General features: G+C 32.6%; 2 protein-coding genes across 2 annotated transcripts; both read right to left on the minus strand.

The window, feature by feature from the left end:
- Positions 1-247: 247 nt before the first annotated feature.
- On the minus strand, positions 248-7,835 carry LOC150029036 (uncharacterized). The gene is made up of 4 exons (XM_090297896.1): positions 7,823-7,835; positions 5,723-6,457; positions 656-897; positions 248-460 (listed from the first exon to the last, which is right to left on the minus strand). The coding sequence occupies exons 1-4, from the start codon at positions 7,833-7,835 to the stop codon at positions 248-250; spliced, it is 1,203 nt and encodes a 400-aa protein (XP_090154022.1).
- Positions 7,836-11,292: 3,457 nt separating this feature from the next.
- On the minus strand, positions 11,293-17,034 carry LOC137809638 (putative sulfate transporter 3.3). Its single transcript, XM_068610739.2, has 13 exons — positions 16,658-17,034; positions 16,518-16,566; positions 16,210-16,417; positions 15,898-16,069; positions 15,742-15,807; positions 13,991-14,104; positions 13,485-13,601; positions 13,073-13,199; positions 12,683-12,969; positions 12,002-12,192; positions 11,824-11,900; positions 11,648-11,724; positions 11,293-11,552 (listed from the first exon to the last, which is right to left on the minus strand). The coding sequence occupies exons 1-13, from the start codon at positions 16,979-16,981 to the stop codon at positions 11,361-11,363; spliced, it is 2,001 nt and encodes a 666-aa protein (XP_068466840.1). The 5' UTR covers positions 16,982-17,034; the 3' UTR covers positions 11,293-11,360.
- Between the last annotated feature and the right edge of the window lie 3,265 nt (positions 17,035-20,299).

A 20,299-nucleotide genomic window follows, 5' to 3' on the forward strand; every position in this document is an offset into this window, starting at 1 on the left:
CCAAATCATCAACTTATGTGAGCAATCTTTCATCTGTCCTTCTCCCCCTTTGCGTTCATCAAACAAAGTAGAACATGGAATAAAAGAAGCACACCATAGACATGCATAACAGTTCAAAATAAAACCAGTTTATAGGTCCATTACAAACCAAAACAGAATGAAACCAGTGCATAAAAGAGAAAAAAAAAACAGAAAACCCAATTGTTCAACAAGACATAAAGGATAAAGACTTTGAAAAGATTACTTGTTATAGTGGTAGACCTCTATACACAAGTTCCTGATATGCAACCAATGCATTATGGCTTCTAGCAGCAACATCCTCATTTACGAAAGAGTGAACTGGTGACTCATCCATGTGTTGCACACCATCAACATTTTCTTCTTCTTCATCTCCTGGATTAGCTGCTTCATTCTTAGCTCTATTTGCAGCATTCCTTCTAAAAATCCAGCTGTTTTCCTCCTTTTGAAACCCCATTTTCATGAGAGTGGAGTTGTCTATCTCACTTGCTGCCTTAATGGTGTCATTTCTTTCATTTGCAGTATCCACTTCAAAATAGTCAATTAGTTTGGATACAAAAATTGCATATGGAAAGCGATAATCAGGAAGCCTTGTGGATTTGAGCATATGCTCTACCATTGTACTTACCCAATTTACCTTGAGTTGATTCATTATACAGTATAGCAGAATCAAATCTTCTTCATGAAGAACAACATGGTTACTTCCTCTAGGAGTAAGTTGCCAAGCAATCATGTAAGCTAGGAGTCTTGGAATTAAAGTCAGATTTCCTGCATGAAACCTAGCTACTGGTTCAGTAGGATTTCTTACACAACTTCTGTAAAACTGCATCTTATTGAATCCTTGAATCCCAGCAGTGCTTCCTTTGCTCACTTTCAATCCTGAATATTTGATCCCACCCACAATGCTCCATATTTACCTAGTAATTTTCAGCTTCACTCCTTTCACATGGGAAACAAGATTCTTGCCATCTTGAATAAGGTTGTTGTAGAACACCTTCACTAGGTCTGGATAGACATTTCCAGTCATTTCCAAGAAGCTTTTCAGTTTTTGATGCTTGAGCAAATTTTTTGCTTCAGTCAGATTTTCTTCTCTTAACCATGAGAATTCCAACACCTTGGGCACATTGACTTGCTTTCTGCTTGTCTCATGTATGAACCTTGTCATAGCTTCAGAATCTCCACCAAACCAATTTTCCAGAATTCCTTGGCTGCTGTTAGGTTGCTCTTTGGATTTCTTCTTTCTGTGTGATGAGGATGTCATGCTTTATCTGTTGTTACCTGCACCTGTTTTATCAAAGGACCCCAGCTAGAGAGAGAATCAGTAACAATTCACATGATCAAGGAAAACATAAATTAATACTGTAAATGTTTTGAACTTGGACAGCTTGTAGTAGGAATGAGAGAGTGTGAACAACAATTGATCAATACCAGATTTATATAGGGCTTAAATCAGATTTCAAGAATCACGAGTTAAAAAAAATCAATTCAATCAGATATACTACAAATTTTATTCTTGTGTGGTACAGCAAGTGCAGGTGTTGATTGACGCAAGAATATATTGAAACCATATTTCAGTTTAGCAAATCAAATCTGTTCCAAATCCAAGATATCAAATCAGTTAGAATATCCACATATGACTGTCATATACCTGCTGGTTAATAACCGTAAAAGCAGTCAAAGATCAAGGAGAGAGAGAAAAGTAAATATTTATCTTTCCTAATCACAGCTGTGATTCTGAAACAGAGAGAGAACACGTTAAAATATAAAATAACATATTGAAATTTTTACTGCAGAGGACAACTTAAGCTAATGATGCCCAATTCATTTAGAAGAAAATAAAACCTATCTTTAGAAAGAGGTTTAGTAAAAAGATCAGCAAATTGAAATTCAGTGCCAATGAATTCGATATCACAAGTTCCATTAGCTATATGCTCTCTTAGAAAGTGATGTCTAATTTCAATATGTTTAGTTCTTAAATGCATGACAGGATTCTTAGACAGATTTATAGCACTAGTGTTATCACAATTTATAGGTATCTTGTTTAAGAGAATCCCAAAGTCACTTAGCTGCTACCTTAGCCATAAGGTTTGAGCACAACAACTTCCAGCAGCTATGTATTCTGCCTCTGCTGTAGAGCTATGTATTCCAGCAGCTATGAATCTGAAAAACCAGTTAAGTTTAAAGATACATTGTTAGGATACCATAATCCAACATCCTTAGACCCTTGTAAGTATTTCAGAATTCTCTTTGCTGCATTGTAGTGTGATTCCTTTGGATCATTTTGGTATCTAGCACATAAACATACAACAAACATAATGTCAGGCCTGCTAGTATAATAAGGAACCAATTAAACCCCTGTATTTTGATTGATCCACTGATTTTCCTGCACAATCTTGATCCAGCTGACAGCTTGTTGAAATAGGACTGTTGATTGCTTTGCATTGATCCATATCAAACTTCTTAAGCAACTCCTTGCAGTACTTTGCTTGATTTATGAAGATTCCATCCTTGAGTTGTTTTACTTGTAGTCCAAGGAAGAAATTCATCTCTCCTAACATTGACATCTCAAATTCACTCTTCATTGCATCAACAAAAGCTTCACACATTTCTTCATTTGTGGATCCAAAGATGATATCATCCACATAAACTTGCTCAAGTATAATGTCTTCTCTTTTCTTCTTTATGAACAGAGTTTTGTCAGAATTGCTACGATTGTATCCTTGAGAGAGCAGAAATTCATTTAGCCTCTCATACCATTGTCTAGGTGTCTGTTTTAATCCATATAAAGCCTTCTTGTGCTTGTACACATGTTCTGGATTTTTGTAGTCTTCAAACCCTGGAGGCTGAGATACACACACCTCTTCATTAATATAACCATTCAAGAATGCACTCTTAACATCCATCTGAAACAACTTGAATCCTTGTATGCTGGAAAATGCTAAGAGTAATCTGACAGCTTCAAGACGTGCTACTGGTGCATAGGTTTCACCAAAATCTATTCCCTTTTCTTGGTTATAGCCTTTAGCAACCAGCCTTGCTTTATTTCTAGTGATAGCCCCATGTTCATCCATCTTGTTCCTGTACACCCATTTGGTTCCTATGATATTCATCTCATGTCTTCTTGGAACCAAGGTCCACACTTCATTGTATTCAAACTGGTTCAGTTATTCCTGCATTGCTGTTATCCAATTGCTGTCTTGTAGTGCTTCTTCCAGACTTTTAGGCTCAATCTGTGGAACAAAGGCCACTGTTATGCAGAAATTATTAAGTGAATTCCTTGTTGAGACTCCTTTCTCAATTTTACCAATTACATTGTCAAGTGTGAGATCCCTTGGAGTCTTCCATTCTTTAGGCAGTCCTGCATTCACAATAGATTCTTTGACAGTATTTGAATTAGTTGCATTAAACTCACTAGATTTACTCTTTTGCAAAATGGTTCTTAAATCATCCAGAACAGGTTTAGGCACAATACAATCTGTTTCATCAAATACAACATGTATAGATTCTTCTACTGCAAGCAATCTTTTGTTATACACTCCATAAGCATGTCCATTTATAGCATAACCAATATGTATTCCTTCATCTGATTTAGGATCAAATTTCCCCAGATTGTCTTTACCATTATTTAGAACAAAGCATTTGCAGCCAAAAACCCTAAGGTGACTAATGCTAGGCTTCCTACCTTTATAGAATTCATATGGAGTTTTCTTAAGAATGGGTCTAATCAAGGTTCTGTTAAGCACATAAGAGGCAGTGTATACTGCATCTGCCCAAAAATATTTAGGTAAACCAGATTCATTTAACATGGTCCTAGCTAACTCCTCTAATGACCTATTCTTCCTTTCAACTACACCATTTTGTTGGGGTGTCCTAGGAGCAGAATAGCTATGTGTGATCCCATGTTTTTCACAATACCTATCAAATTTTGCATTTTTAAACTCTCCCCCATGATCACTACGAATCTGTTTTATTCTATTTTCATTTTCATTATGCAGAACCTTAGCTAGTTTCTTAAAGGCCTTATATGCATCATTTTTAGAAGCAAGAAACAAAGTCCATGTATATCTTGAGAAGTCATCAACAATTACCAAAGCATAAAGGTTTCCAGCCAAACTAGCAGTCCTAGAAGGTCCAAACAAATCCATATACAGAACATCCAAAACCTTATTTGTAGAAATCACATCCTTTGTTTTAAAAGAGGTTCTTATTTGTTTGCCCTTTACACATGCATCACACAATCTATCATTTTGAAATTTTATGTTTGGTAAACCAGAAACAAGTTCCTTAGATTTCAGCTTATTCAAATGATTTGTATGGATATGAGCTAGCCTCCTATGCCATAGCCAGGACTCATCACTTTTAGACAACAAACACTCATTTTCAGAACAGCTATTCATAATATCTAAGAGTTAGATGTTGTTTACCCTTTTTCCTGTGAAAAGTACCTTACCAGAAATTTCATTGGAGATTGTACAGGTGTTGGCTTCAAAATTAACCTTGTATCCCTTGTCACACAGCTGGCTAATGCTTAGAAGACTATGCTTTAGCCCTTCAACATACAATACATTTTCAATAGTGGTTGAGTCTTTAGTACCAACATCTCCTTTTCCAAGAATTCTTCCTCTATTGTTGTCTCCATATGTGACATGTCCTTCAACTTTGAGTTTTAGGCTTATGAATTGAGTCAAATCACCTGTCATGTGCTTCGAGCACCCACTGTCTAGGTACCACTAATTTTTCCTGCTATTCTTCTGCAAAACAGATTTAGCACATATGGTACCCCTTTTAGTTTAGGGTCCAACATGATTAATACCTTTCCTTAGGAAGCCATCGGCCAATCCTTTAGGAACAAGGTACCTTCTAGCTTTACATGTTCTAGATATATGTCCAGACTTCATACAGTAAAAACAAGTTCCAGAATGCATTGTATTTGAACAGCTAAAAGAGGAAAAACATGTTTTGGAAGGAACAAAAAAACTGGACAGCTTTTTCACATTGCTTTTCATTCCGGGATTATATCCTAGACCATTTTTATTAAAAACAGCATTCTGTGAACCTAATAAAGTTTCAAGATTTTCTCTTCCTTTGGTGAAATTTGATAGTGTTTTTAACAAATAATCAACCTGTTTTTCCAGCTTCTTATAATTATCACAGGTTTTTATTGATGCATGCAAACATGTTAATTCAAGGTTAACCAATTCAGTTTTAGCTTTGTGCAGTTCTTCCTCAAGAGCTTTGACCTTAGGTTCAAGTACCCTATTTACTCTATTCAATTTGTTGCAAATGATAGCTAATTTGTTTGCTTCATCATGAGTTTCCTTAAAGGCAATTAACAGCTGATCATAATTTTCAGAATCAGTGGAAAAATCACTTACTGAATCAGAGTTAGATTCTTCATCATTCACCATGAAGCACAAATTTGCTTCTTCACTTTCGGTTGAGGAATCACTAGATGAGGATACATCATTTTCTTCCCAAGAGATGTATGCTCTTTTGCCTTTGCTTCTTTCACTCTTCTTGCTTGTTGATTTTTCTTTGTTTTGATTGTTTGGACAATCAACCTTTATATGATCTGGTTTACCACATCCAAAGCCAGTGTAATTAGAAGAATTTGAATCATTGGATTTAGAATACCTCTTTCTTTGTTGAGTTCTGTCACGGTTTTTCTTTCTAAGAAATCTGCTGAATTTTCTGGTGAGCAGACTCAATGTCTCATCATGTTCAGGATTCTCTTCGTCCTCACTTGTATCATGTTCCATGGTAGTTTTCAAGGCAATTCCTTTGGCTCTCTTCTCCACGGTTTCTTGTTCTTTCAATCTTTTCAGCTCTAGTTCATGCTCCATCAGCTTTCCAAATAGTGCAGCAGTGGACATTTTGGATAAATCTCTGGATTCTGAGATTGTTGTTACCTTAGGCTGCCAGCTTCTATCAAGGCATTTCAGCACCTTTATGTTGAGCTCTTCCTTGTCAAAGACTTTACCAAGTCCAGTGAGGTGATTTACAATATGTGTAAATTGTTTCTGCATATTTGCAATACTCTCTTCTGATTGCATTCCGAACAGTTCGTATTCCTGAATGAGTGAATGCTTCCTTGCTCGTTTCACATCATCTGTCCCTTCATGAGTTACCTCTAGTACCTCCCACATCTCCTTAGCTGACTTACATTGAGAAACTCTAAAGAATTCATCCATATTCAATGTAGATGTGATGATGTTCTTGGCTAGAAAGTCATATTGAGCCTTCTTCCTTTCGCTTTCACTCCATTCAAACCAAGGATTCTTTACTGTTTCTTCTTTGACAACCTGCATAGGTATAAAAGGTCCACTGACCACTGCATCCCAAATACACATATCAATAGACTCCATAAAAATTTTCATCCTAATTTTCCAGAAAGCATAGTTAACACCACCAAACATAGGAGGTCTATTAATAGACGCACCTTAAGCAAAAGGCATTTTAAACTAAGACATCATGCATACACTTGAGCAAAATACAAGCCCTAGCTCTTGATACCAATTGTTAGAGTTAAGCAGTGTCTAAGTTCAAGAGGGGAGGGGTGAATTGAGCTTATCAAATTTTTCGCAAAAGAAACTGATTTACAGTGTAACAGAAGTGAAAAGAACATATTGATTTTAAATGAAACAGATTGTTTTTACAAATGACTTTAGCACAAACTAAACTTGATCAACAAGGTTTAGATCAACTAGCAGGAATAGCAAAAACAAATTGATTAACTTTTACAGCTTATAAAGATGCAGATTGTATCACAAGATTAATCAATTTTACTTAACACAAAACATCTATAGGAATGAGCAAATGTTACAGTTCAGTCAAAGAAAACAATTCACACTTTAGCCATATTACAGATTCACACAGCAGCTTGATTTATGTTTAGAAGATTGATTAACAAGCTAAAATAGCATATTTAATCAGTTCCAGAGTTAACAGATTTAGATTCAAAAAAACAGATTCCTTTCTTAACAGATTATGTGAAAACTCAAAAATAAGTGCAGGGATGAGAAGAGAAACACAAGAGAATTTTTATACTGGTTCACTCATCAAGAGCTATGTCCAGTTCACCTTACTCCAAGGTGGAATTCACTAAAACAGATACAATCAATTACAGCATACACAACAATTCTTGAACCCTTCAAGAACTTCAACAAACAAGGCTGAAAAACACTATTCCAGCACACCTTGCACTCCAAGAAACCCTATCAAAGAGTGACTCACACTTACACCTATTACAAGAACGAATAAGGGAAAGATTACACCTGAAATTTTGTTGCAAGAACATAAACCAGTTGTTCTATTTGCTCCAAGACAATACCAACACCTTCATCCAACACAAGGTTCTTTAAGAACAAGCACACATCTATTTTCTATTGAAAACCTTTGCAAAACCTTTTCAATTCTCTTTCTCAGACAAGAAATGTTTTATCTCTGTTAAAACTGTGATTACTCAGCGTCCCTTCATGTGAGAAAAGCATTTTATTTTATAGAGAACAGTTCTTAACCACTTTTCAAAAAACAGTTTCAGAGCAGTTATAAGAACAAGATATTGATTCTAAAAACAACAGGTTAAATGTTAACAAAACTGCCAGCTCAACTTAACTGAAATAACAGACTGAGCTTTACCTTTGGTGCACTAACAGAATTTCGAAAAGCCTTTTAACAGAGCAAAAATAAACCAATTGTTTCTCAAGTAAACAGATTTATTTTTTTACTGAATCAAACCTTTTAAGAAAACTTTAAAAAAAATTTCCAAAACCATTTAACCTCATTATGTGTTTGATCTTACTACCTTGATTTGGCATCTAGGATGGGTCATGAAGCGAAAGGCAACCTTGAATACACACAAACCTAACGAACAAGATCATCTAAGACACATTGCAACCTTCAAAGCAAACTAGCTAAAAACTACATCAAACACACTAAGGCAAGGTAGAGATGAGCTTCATCCATCTTCAACACCTGCCACGAGACCACCATGTTATTGCACCGATTCCATGTTGAGAAGGTGGAATCTGTCTTTGTTGGTTGTGTAGCGGTTCCATCTACGAACTCGAGTTTATTCTTGGCGCTTAATGCCGTGAGCATCGATCAACTCCATGAATGATAATTTTCAAAGTCCAACATCGGTGAGGAAAAAAGGAGTAGTTGGATTCTTGTTTAGATGGAGGTACAGATAATTTGGAGTTGATTCCTCTTCTTCCTTCTTCATGCTGAAAACTGTCCAGAAAAAATAAAGGAGTAAAAAGGGAAAAAAAGTGTTGAAGATGGTTGTTACCCCTTCAAGACATGTGTTTGATGAAGCCATTTGTGTAAATTTCATTTTATTTACATTTGCTTTAAGAATGTCTTAGGTTTAGTTTAGAGGTTGTTTATGTTAGAATGGATGGCTTTAAACTAGAGGGGGGGTAAATTGTTTAAAGAGAATTTTCGTAAACTTTTAAAACAAGAATGAATTTATCTCAGGAAACTATTGATAAGAAATTCAGTTTACCAAAAACAACAAACAAAATCAGCACAACCAGAAAAACAATCGGTTGTTTCACAGAAACAATCGGTTGTTTATACCAGCAAACAACAAATAAAACTGAATTTAAAGAGTTAGAGAAAGAGATATTGTACACAGTTGTTTATACTGGTTCACTCCAAACCTAGAGCTACATCCAGTCTTCTCAGAAACCCTGAGGAAATCCACTAAGCAATCACACCTTGATCACTTACACACCAACCAAGAGAATGACCTTGAACACCTCAAGAAACACACTCTCCTTGGTCAACACACCTACACCAAGATTGCTGATCTTGATCCCCTCAAGAACACACAACCAATCTTAGCAAACACAGAAACGAAACTTGTTTCACAGAGTACAAGGATTACACTTGTTACACAAGATAATCTGAAATCAATACAAGCAAAATCCTATTCCACAACTTTGATCAATCACACACTCTTAGCAATCTCAGCTCTTTGAAAAACTCAAAAACTCTTAGCAAAAACTTGTCAAAGATTTATTGTCAAATCTGTTTTTCTGAATTTATTCAAAGATGTAGTTTGTTATCAAATCTTAACAAACTCTTAAATTGCATTAAAAGATTGGTCAAAGCATTTAATGACTGGAGCGTAAGCAGTTAAAACATTTAATGCTCAGTCAAAGATAAAACAGTTTTTCTGTTATGGTCCCGAAACAAACAATCGGTTGTTTCCTCGAATCAATCGGTTGTTTTGGTTCTTAACAGTTCAACCATTTTAAAAAAAGTTTTCAATCTTTTTCTCAAAACACCTAAGTATAAACAATCGGTTGTTTCGACAAAACAATCGGTTGTTTTAACTTAGTTTGAAAACATTTTACTTTCACAAAGATTGAGAATGCCTATGCTTTAAATTTAATCAAAGGGTGGATTACAACACTCAAACTACCCCAGAACTAAGCTAAACCAGCACAGCAACATCAAGCACAGCAGAGGCTTCAACATCCTTCAAAGGGTTTGGATTCTTCAAGGCTTGAACACCACTTGGTTCAACAGTTTAGAGTAGGCTTTTTGCTAGGTAACTCAGCTCTTAACCCCTGACCATGTGATAAGAGCAAGCACAAGTTTTCTGAAACTGTTTTTCACATGTTTTGCAAAAACACCCTTACTGCATAAAAAATAAATCTGTTCTTTTCTAAATGAATAGATTCTTTTTCTTAAACTGATGCATTGATTAAGTCTTTTTGAAAATCAGGTTTTATGCATCATGTATTTTGACTAAGTCTTCATTCCATCAAAACGACTGTGTTTCAATAGTCAAGTTTTTTCTGTTATCGTTTTGAAAATAAATTTGTTCATGTGTAAATGAATGGATTCTTTTTAGTCTGGTGCCATGTTTCTTAAAAGGCTTTTTTCGTTTTATCCTTGCACCATGGTGTTTGACTAAGTCTCCTTCGCATAACAAATTCTCTAACTACTTTTGAAAATAAATTTGTTCATTTTATTTTCAATCTATTCTTTTTTATAACAACTTTAACTGTTTTTTGAAAATCTGTTATAAGTTGTTTTTCTATAAAAAGAAAGCTTGTTCCTGTGTTTAAAGATGGATCATACAAGAAAACAAGTTTTACAACAGAGAATTAAGGATTTACAGAGAATTAGCATGTGTTCTTGAAAGATTTTACAAATCAAAAGTTTGATTTTGTTAAGAAGATATATGAACTGTTAATTACAACTGGAATTTTTTGATTGTGATAGGTTACCCAATTGATTGTCAAGCTAATAATTGAACCTTTATCACTTGCTTAAAAAATTGGAGGTCACTGATTCTGTTTTACATAATATCCTCTTAAAATCAGTGTGTGTATAGCTTGCAAATCAATCTGCATAATTTCAAGAATTACTTGACTGGTATAAACGCTTTAATACATAAACAGTGTAAAAATTAAATATGTTCATTACTAAATAAATCAATTTATTTTCTGTGTACTGTGATAAAACTTGAATCTGCACAAAAGTTTTAAAAGGTCAATTAACCCACCCACTCCCCCCCCCCCCCCCCCCCCCCCCTCTCTTCAACTGAACGGCGAAACAGAATCAAGAAGAGATCAGAAAAGAAGCGCAACAAAGTTCTTCAAAGGAAGAGCTCTGATACCACCATAAAAGTAATTACTTAATAAGGAAGAGTGTGCTAAACCAAGAATCCTAATATTGAGTGTTTGAAATCAAGCCACCGTGAGTACAAAGAGGTTTTGGAAGACGGGAAGAAGAAACTTCCAAAGAGAGAAAAGATGAGTAAAAAGAATTTTATTAATCAGAAAATGAAGGTACACTAGTAAACATTTACAAAGAGCAAAAATTTCTATGCAATAGTAAAAACCCAAAACAAAAAAAAAAGCCCAAAACAGAAAACAGAGAAACACTAATAGAATTAGAAATACAACAACAAAATTAAATTTTAACAGTTATGTACATTGATTGAGTAGCACTGTTACTTTGAGTAGTCAATTCTTTTGAGGGTTCTTTTATATACATCAGATATTCACAACATGTTTTTGTTGAGTCAGAGCATGGAAATCTACTTGAATGTCTAAATTACTGAGTGCTAGCATCACAAAAATGTGTGTTGCTAATATTTCTTATGTCTAAGTTCACAGCCAACAGTTTGTCACCACTTCAAGTCACCCCTTCAAGGATTGCTTGTGAATTTGAAGAAAATCTAGGAGACACGGTTTCAATTTCAGTGGAACCAACTTTTCTAAACTAGTTGCATTAGTTAGTCCATACCAACTCTATTCACTCTGCCACTGCCCTACTGCTGCTTCTTTTTTAAACTTTTTTTCTGCTATCTTTATTACAAATCAGTACTCAGTCACAATTGCCTGTGCCTCCTCTTCTTCCATGGTTGGTGTTTTGGTCTTCATTGCTGATGAAAGGGAAGCTACAGCCTCTCCAACTGTTAAGAAAAGGTATTCTGCTCCAATGAAATCATGACCATCATCTGATTTTTTCAGCTTATCTATGACCTCAGCTAGAGGATTCACCAACACAATCTGTCACAATTCATTCAATTTAGTGACAGTTGAGATTTAATTCTTAGTTGTCAAGTTGTGTAATGATCAAGTTTGTCAGAGTTTAGCATACTTACCGCCACACCCTTTATTGTCAATAAGTTTTTCAAGTCCTTGAAAAGTGAGACTCCACTTGTGTCTATGGTACTCACAGCTGCAAATCCCAAAGATCATATCATTGATGTAAATCATTTATTACTGAATGTGTATCCCATTTTGCATATAAAGAATCATAATTAACTCATTTAGTTACCTGACATGTCAAGAACCAGAAATTGAAGGCAGACGTTTTCCTTTATCGTAGCTTCTTCTTCTACCCACCGATATATTCTGAAGAATAAATGTAAATGGTTAAATAACAGTGAGATAAATAACCAATGCAAATAGAAAAGTTTCAAAAAGCCTATAAAATCTGTAAATATGAAGTCAACCTCTCGTTGAGATATGTGATGTTTGCAAAGTTGATGGGAGCCTCTATACTTAAAATAAGAAAACCAGGTACTCTTATAGCTTCCTTATAATGATGAATATTTCTGTATATGTTTGTTGCTGGTATGTTCCCCAACATTACTGTTTTAGGCCTTGTAATTTGCAGCAGTACCCTTAAAACTGATAACGCGACCTGATCAACAAGATCGTATTTCTGTTGTCAATCACCATGATTAATCAAAGAGCTGTTAGAATGTTAAATCAAGAAATAAGAGCTCGTAATATTTTTCCCCAACTTGCAAAGAAGGGTCCCAAAAGTTTCCACAGATCACATAATGATTGATCTGGAGTTTCTCATCGCATTGTTTAAATTCTAAAATGCAGAAATGTGATTCATGCAAAACTAAAACGGGTCTTAGTAGCCATTATACACTCTTCACTGTTGATTGAAATTCATTGAGTATCATGAAATTAGAAAAACAACAGGGAGTGAGACTCACTTGAGTTGCGAATCTGAATAAATTTTAGTGAATAACAAATATATTTGACATCGTTAGCATTTTTAGCATAGACAAGTGTCAAGAAAATTAAAAATTAAGAACATTCAACATAATGGCAATTCCAAAACTAATATGATTGATAAGTAAGCTTTGCAAGAAAAATTGCAGAAACAATGATCTTACTGCAAGAGCTAGGCCGAGCTGGACTGAGATAAAAATGACACCAAAGAATGCAGTCAACATGACAACGAAATCGAATTTGTCTATCTTCCAAATGAGATAAGCAGAAGGAATATCAATGAGGCCAATTACTGCTGCTATTATGATTGCACCCAATATAACATTTGGTGTGTATTGAAACAATGGCATGAGAAACAGTAGTGTCACCAAGACTGTCACAGACATTACTACGTTCGACATTGCTGTTCTAGCACCTGCGTTGTGATTGATAGCTGAGCGAGAGAATGATCCTGAAGTTCATAGTTTAAACGGGTTAATAATATCTTTGATTTTGACACCTTCATACATGAGCTTCACTAATTTACAAGGCTTTTTAGGCCACGGACTTCCAACCTGTTGTAACATAGCAGGATGTTGTGGAGCCAACCACGTTCATGAATCCGATTGCCATCATTTCCTTATTTCCATCCACTTTGTAGTTTCTTATGGTAGCAAATGTTCTTCCCACTGCAATTCCTTCCTGTTTCAAAATACCAAGGCTCAACTACTGTTGATACTACCAACCAAGTTCCAAGTAGAAGAAAAAACGTGATCTATGCTCAGTTTAGTTCTATAAATAGGAGAATGGTATACACACAGTAACTTGTACAGTGAATTTTGACAACTAAGAAAGAAATGAGATGTGAAAAATGATATTATAGAAAGAGATAAATACATAAACGATGTTTTATACTGTTAGTGAGAAATGTTTTGTATGAATAGCACATGTGAAATAATAAATGTTTGTGAGAAGGATGAAACTTACTGTGAGGGATAAAATGCCAGTAATAAGGCCAGTTTTGATGGCTAGAACCAGATGATCTCCGTGAAAGAGTAGCTTATCTGCTGAAGGAGGATTTATTCCTCTGGGCAATTTTCCAATCTAGCAACCACACCAACAAGTACCAGTACATTTGGTTTAGAGTGACATTAACAAGTATTAAGAATAAGGAAATTTTAAATCTAATTCAAATTTACAAAATCGTAAATTTGTTAAGTGTGAAGTCAGGACCAATTGGGTTGGTCTTACTAGACACCTATTTTAGTAAATAAGCTTAATTATTGTGTCTCCCCTATAATCTCTATTTAAGAGATCTTTGTGTTTGTAATAAAATTATAACAAACAAAAACGTTGCTTGGCGTGCATTTTTTTCATCAAAATTTACATTCACTTATCTACTATATTTTTATTTTTATGTCTATCTTAAACTATAAGAAGCTCTTAAAATTGAGTGACATTGATTATAGAAGCCTTGGGATGGAGAGACTTACCACACTGATGCCATGACGTTGAGCCTTTATTGCAAAAGCCAGGGCAGTAGAAATGATGACAGACAAAAGAGGAGCACCAGCTGAGACCCAGAATAACTGTGGTTTCTTTATGCTCTACACAAGTTTAGTTCGGTACAACTTACTCAGTACCCTTAACCTATTTGGAAAAACCTTTTCATAAAAGAAAACAAATTCTGAAACAAAAATAAAATCATTTTTTCAAAAGGTAAAATTAAATTTTAAATAAAATAATTAATAAGAAATGATCCTTTCACAAATTAATCAAATTTCAATTTATATAAAAAAATTATTTACTTTTTGTTTCTTTTATCTAAAAGTATTTCTATGCATATGAAATTTGTGTCTTGTCAACTTCAAAATAGCATTAAAACAAATCAAACATAACATTAATGTTGAAAGTATATAATTTATTTTAATACCAAATAATAATAATACTAAATAAATTATAATTACATGAATATCAAATTTAAATATAAATTTAAAATATTTTAATACTTTAAAATACTCTATATACGTATCAATTTTTTTTATTTTATTTCAGGACAAGTCACATAAATTTTAGAAAAATAATAGATAGACACCAAAATGATAAATAACATGTGAAGAGGAAAACAAATAAAAAATATAAGCAATATAATCTGATAGAAAAAGATAAATTTAAAGAATAATACTAATAAATATTAATTAAATGTTAAAAAATAATACATATTTGTCGTTATTTTAAATTTTAATATATAGTATTGATTGTTATTTAAATTTATTAGAGTCAGTCCTAGAAATTTCTAGCAAGTAATGTATTTGATATTATAATTATACTTGTACACTATGTGACCATTAGGAAATTAAAATAGTTGAATCACTTTGACTACGGTCTTAGCCACTCTTCTTTAAAGAAAATAAAGAATATTTAAGTCAAGAGAGAATTTCACTTTTTTACGAGATTCGTTTTTTTATAAAAAAAAAATGTAGATAATAAAAATACAAACAAGTAGGGACAACTAATGGACCACTGTGATAACTGGTGTATTATTTCTTAATTTTTTTAATATATATAATATAATATAAAAACAAACATAACATTTTAAATATTTTCTAACCCTTAATTAATTAATACTTATAATGAGATGAATATAGAAATTTGCTACTTTTAAATATTAGATTACTTAATATAATCAATATTTGAATTACAATCTTATTATATATATTTATATCATTTAAACAACACAATATAAAAAATATAGTCATTTAAATTATCTTTTTTTATTTTAATATTTACTTATATATATAGTAAGTATGTGCATTTTGTAATTTATAATGATTTCGACTGAGAAAATAAAGAAATGATAGAAAATGAAAATAAAAAAATGTTAAATTTAAATGTGTTGTTCATGTGAATTTTAATGTTCCGTCTTACTCCAAATCCAATTTAATTGTTCTATACTAACATTTATTCTTAGTCCAATCCAAATTTTATTTGATAGTTGAATTATATTTTTTAATTTGAAATATAACTTGATTGAGAAAATAAAGAAACTAAAAATGTGAATACAAAAGAATGTTTAATATTTAGACTTGGTTCGCATCTCATTTAATATTTTAATTATGTTGTATATTAAATTTCTCATGTAATCTAAGAAATATTATTGAATAATTTTTGTGTAGTGATAAATTATTAAAGTTAAATTGGTATGAGCTTTTAGTTATATAGTTAAAAGAGTAAGAAAACATACCACTTGTCTTGCACCCAGCAGTAATACCAAGAAGCAAATCCCCATAACTATGGTTTGCCACGACCACTGCAAAAAAAAAGTAACATAAAATTTAAATTCAGAGTAATAAAGTATAGTGAGATGAAGAAGGAAGGGAGCAAAAAATTTAGGATGAACCTCATCTGTATTATGAAAAACAGAACTCAAAACAGGAATGAGGGCCATCTTTTTGGTGAAGTGTGTGATTCCGAGAAGACCTTTCAGCTGTTGCAGAGCTACAATTACAGCTGATCCAGCCATGAACCCAAGAAGAATCGCCTTTGATAGAAAATCAATGATAAATCCAAGCCTGCAATCATTTCACACCTTTCCTCTAGCTGTCATTTTTTCAGACCAATCTATTTCTTTAATTTTAATAATTCATCTCAATGTTTTGAGTTTGAGTTCTTATAAAGGTGAAAAAGAAAGTGCAGAGAAGGAAATGATGACCTTAGAACTCCAAGGGCTGCTTGAAAGATCCCAGCAAAAAATGTTGAAGTTAAGGCTAATTGAAGAAAGAGATCAGGTTGTGCAGTGGGAGAAACTTCCTCTGTGATCATGGATCCCAGCACTAGGGAAGCAATAGAAACGGGTCCTACTGCAAGATCCATTGAGCTTCCAAGAACAACATACACAAGGGGGGGAACAAAACTAGAGTCTGAAATATGCACCAAAAGCACTAATGAGCAAGGGTTTCTGATTTGTGAACTGAAATAAATAAGCATAGGCCACAGTGCAGGCAAAATCAACACACTCACAGAGTCCCAGAATTGCAGGAAGATTTGCAAGCTTAGCATAACTGATTCCCTGGATGACAATGCATTAATAATTTATCTTGGGTATGAAAAAAACTGAACTTGATGCAAGTTGATGAAAACAAATCATGGGGATGGGTAACCTGAGGGATGGCCAAACTTGCAATGGTGAGACCAGAAATAAGGTCAGATTTAAAGAGTTTGAAGCTGTAAGTAGGAGCCCATTGAAGCAAAGGGAAGACATATTGAGCTCCAAGGATTAGTTTTCTGTGAAGTGGTTGACCCTTAAATTGGCGAAGAGGATCATCAGGGAAAAGGATTTCTTTGATCTTGGTGATGAACTTCTCAAGACTGCTCTTGTAGGGTGGTGGAACAACTTGGTGTAAGTTCGTGGAATCCGATGAGGTTCCTTCCTCCATCGATACCTCCACGAATTCCATCTGCATGCGGCTATTTCTACGTTCCATATCTAAACCAAACTAAACTCCTCAAAGCTTTTCTTTATCTTGTGATGTCACCAATCTTAACACACCCTAACATCATATACCAAAATCTGTTAACCTAACAAATTTTATGTCTGATTCAATATAAAAAACCAGTTTATAAAATCAGATTTCTACTTACATATCACAACTTTAATTCAATATCAAAACACAGACTTAAAGGCTTTCTACTTGATTCAGTCAAGTGTTTATTTTTTAAGGACCCCTTTTAATATTTAATGATACTTTGACAATTTGTTAATTAAGATTTTAAATTTGACTTATTTTGAGTTTGAAAAATGAGAGACTTTTCACTCCCCCACCCTATAAAGTTTACACTTTTAATGTACCCATGCTATTTTTTGTTGATAAATAGATCACTTTTATCATGTGTGAGTACAGAGTACTTAGTTACTGAGTCAACCTCTCGAAATTAGAGGATTAATATTTGTAATAAACCAAATATTCAACAATTTAAATTTGGAATCATGAATATGAGAATTTTCTTTCAAGTAAATATTGATTACAATTTTGAAAATGCGTAGGTAATTGGACATAAATGAAGTAGTTCGCTAGAAATTATAATTACAATTTTCTTTTGTAAACAATTCTAAGAATAGAAAAAAGAAAATAAATTTATGCATAAATTAATTTATAAAATTTATTTCACATAAATTCTATTAATTGTGGTTGAATTATTTTAAATTATAAAAAGTTATTTCATATTTTCTTAGTATGTTCTTTTAAAAGGACTTTGAAAAGGACTTAGAAAGAAGTTTATCCAAACAAAATTATTTTGATTATGTATATACAGTTTTTCTTTTATAAATTTTGACTTTCTTTTATAAGTTTTGACTTTCGTTCATAAAAAAAAGACTGTAAAACACAATTTTTATATTATGACAAATCTTATTTTATGTTTTAAAATTTTTAGTTAAGAATAATTTGAGAAAAAGATGTTTTATGCTTTTTCACACGACTGTTCTACAAACTTTGATGTTCTGGCAAAATTCTAAACACAAGTCTTGTTAAATGCAACTCATCAATTTTATTTTATTTTTCAATCTTTTGAATTGAAATTGTTTTATTAAGATTTATAGTCCAACACTTTCAACATCTCACTAAACAACTATTATTAGTAAAAATGTAAATATTATATGAATTAAAAAAGTAATTTATTTTAAATGATTTTATATTTGTTACAGGACACTCATTTTAATGATAAGTGTTATTTCAAAACCTATAAATTAAGAATAAAATTTTCAAATATAACTAATATCAATTAATTCTCTCCAAACCTTGAATTGATTTTAACACTCACACACTAACTTTTCAACCCAGATTTTTAACTATCGAAAATCAAATAAAAATTCAAAAAAATGATTTTATATTTTAAAACTTTCGATAAGCTATGAATAAAAAAATAATTTAGTTTCATAAATGTAGAAAAGAATTAAAATTAAGATAATTAATTTTTCTAATAATTAAAAAATAATGATAAAATCCTATTTATTCCTCTTTTGTTCTCTCTCATCCATGATTTTCTTTTCTCTTTCAACCAAGTTCTTATTATGTCATTTCTCTACTTCCATTTTTTCAAGTCTCTTCTAATTATTTAAATTTATCTTACTAATTATTTAAATTTATCTTACACTAGTTGGAATGTTAAACATTGTTTTCACCCAACCATAATCATAGCAAGTGTTTGTTTGCTTGGAAAGTAAACATTTGACATATTTGTTTGCTTGGAAAGTAAACATTTAACATATATGCAAGAATTTTATGGTATAATTGAAGTTATTGTTAAGTTTAGGCATTATCTTTTAGGTCACAAGTTTCTAATTCGAATGAATCAACATATTCTTAAGAATGTATTTGATCAATCATTAGAAACATCAAAGCAACAAGTTTGGTTAAACAAGTTTGTTTACATAAGTTTGTTGGCTATTCGCTATGTCTTTACAATTGAATATAAGCCTAACAAGAAAAATCTTGTTGTTGATGCCTTCTTTACAACCAACTAGTGAAATCATTTTTAAGCTAAAAAAATGAGGTAGTTACTCTAATTCACAGCTTTCTAAATTTTTTCATTAATGTATGCTTGTGTTCACCTTTGGTTTCACACTATTCGATCCAAGATGAGTTGTTGTATTGAAAGGATTGTTTGATCATTCTTTAGAACTATTTTCTAATTCTTCATATTTTGAATTAATAACATAACTCTCTTATTGCTAGTCATTTTATGAGGCCTAAACATCATCTTGCATTGTTGCCCAATTTGTTGGTTGCCTATGCAAAAATATATCATAACGTATGATCACAACTATTTGTGTCAACAATTAAAGACTAAAACTACTTTTCCATCTAGATTTCTTCAACCCTTACTTATCACAATTTAGATATGGGAAGATGTATCAGTGGATTTCATCATATCCTTGCCTTTTTTCTCATGGGTTGACAATCATCATGGTTGTTGTATATAAACTTTTGAAATACAACCATTTTCATCCTTTAAAGATCGATTATTTGAGTAAATAAGATACTAAGTTGAAGTTGCATGAATTTTCTAAATCATTTATGTTAGATCTGACAAGGTTTATACTAGTCAATTTTGTGCAGCATTTATTAAACCTTAAAGGTATTACATTGCCAATGATCTCTTCTTATCATCCACAATCAGATGAATAATTTGAAGCTATCAACAAATGTCAGATATGTATATGAGATACTTTACCTTTGATACTCCAAAAGAATCACCAGTGCATAAAAGCTCATTTACAACATCTAATATACATCGATTTCACTGCCAAACGTTGTCCATCAAAACGCGATGACATTTTTTAAATTAAAAAAGGTAAATAGACGACGGTTTCTCATACAATCGATGTATATCCAAATTACAAAGGGAATAAACGATTGTTGTGGGGTGAAACCGTCGTCTATTAGTGCTAATTATTCAATGGTTTTACTAAAGTTTTTGTATATTTCAATACACTTAGGTATAAGTCGGGGTTTTACCTAAGAATTGTTGTCTATACATCCATTATTTACCCTAATTCGAAGCACGCAACTTACGCTTTCGTTTATTGTAAATAATTTATTGATTTTTAATTAATATTCTTTCTTCAATTGTATGTATGATTAAATTTGTTAATTTTATATTGCATGTATATTTATAATTCTTCAATACATGTTGTTATTGAGTCTAGAGGTTTTTGACCCTCGACAATTGTTTCCCGTATTACAGACCCTTAGTTTTTCGTTTGAGATTTAATACATGTATTTGCCTATTACTCCTACAAT

Source organism: Phaseolus vulgaris, chromosome 2 (genome assembly GCF_051622355.1).
Source record: "Phaseolus vulgaris cultivar YP4 chromosome 2, ASM5162235v1, whole genome shotgun sequence".
NCBI lineage: Eukaryota > Viridiplantae > Streptophyta > Magnoliopsida > Fabales > Fabaceae > Phaseolus > Phaseolus vulgaris.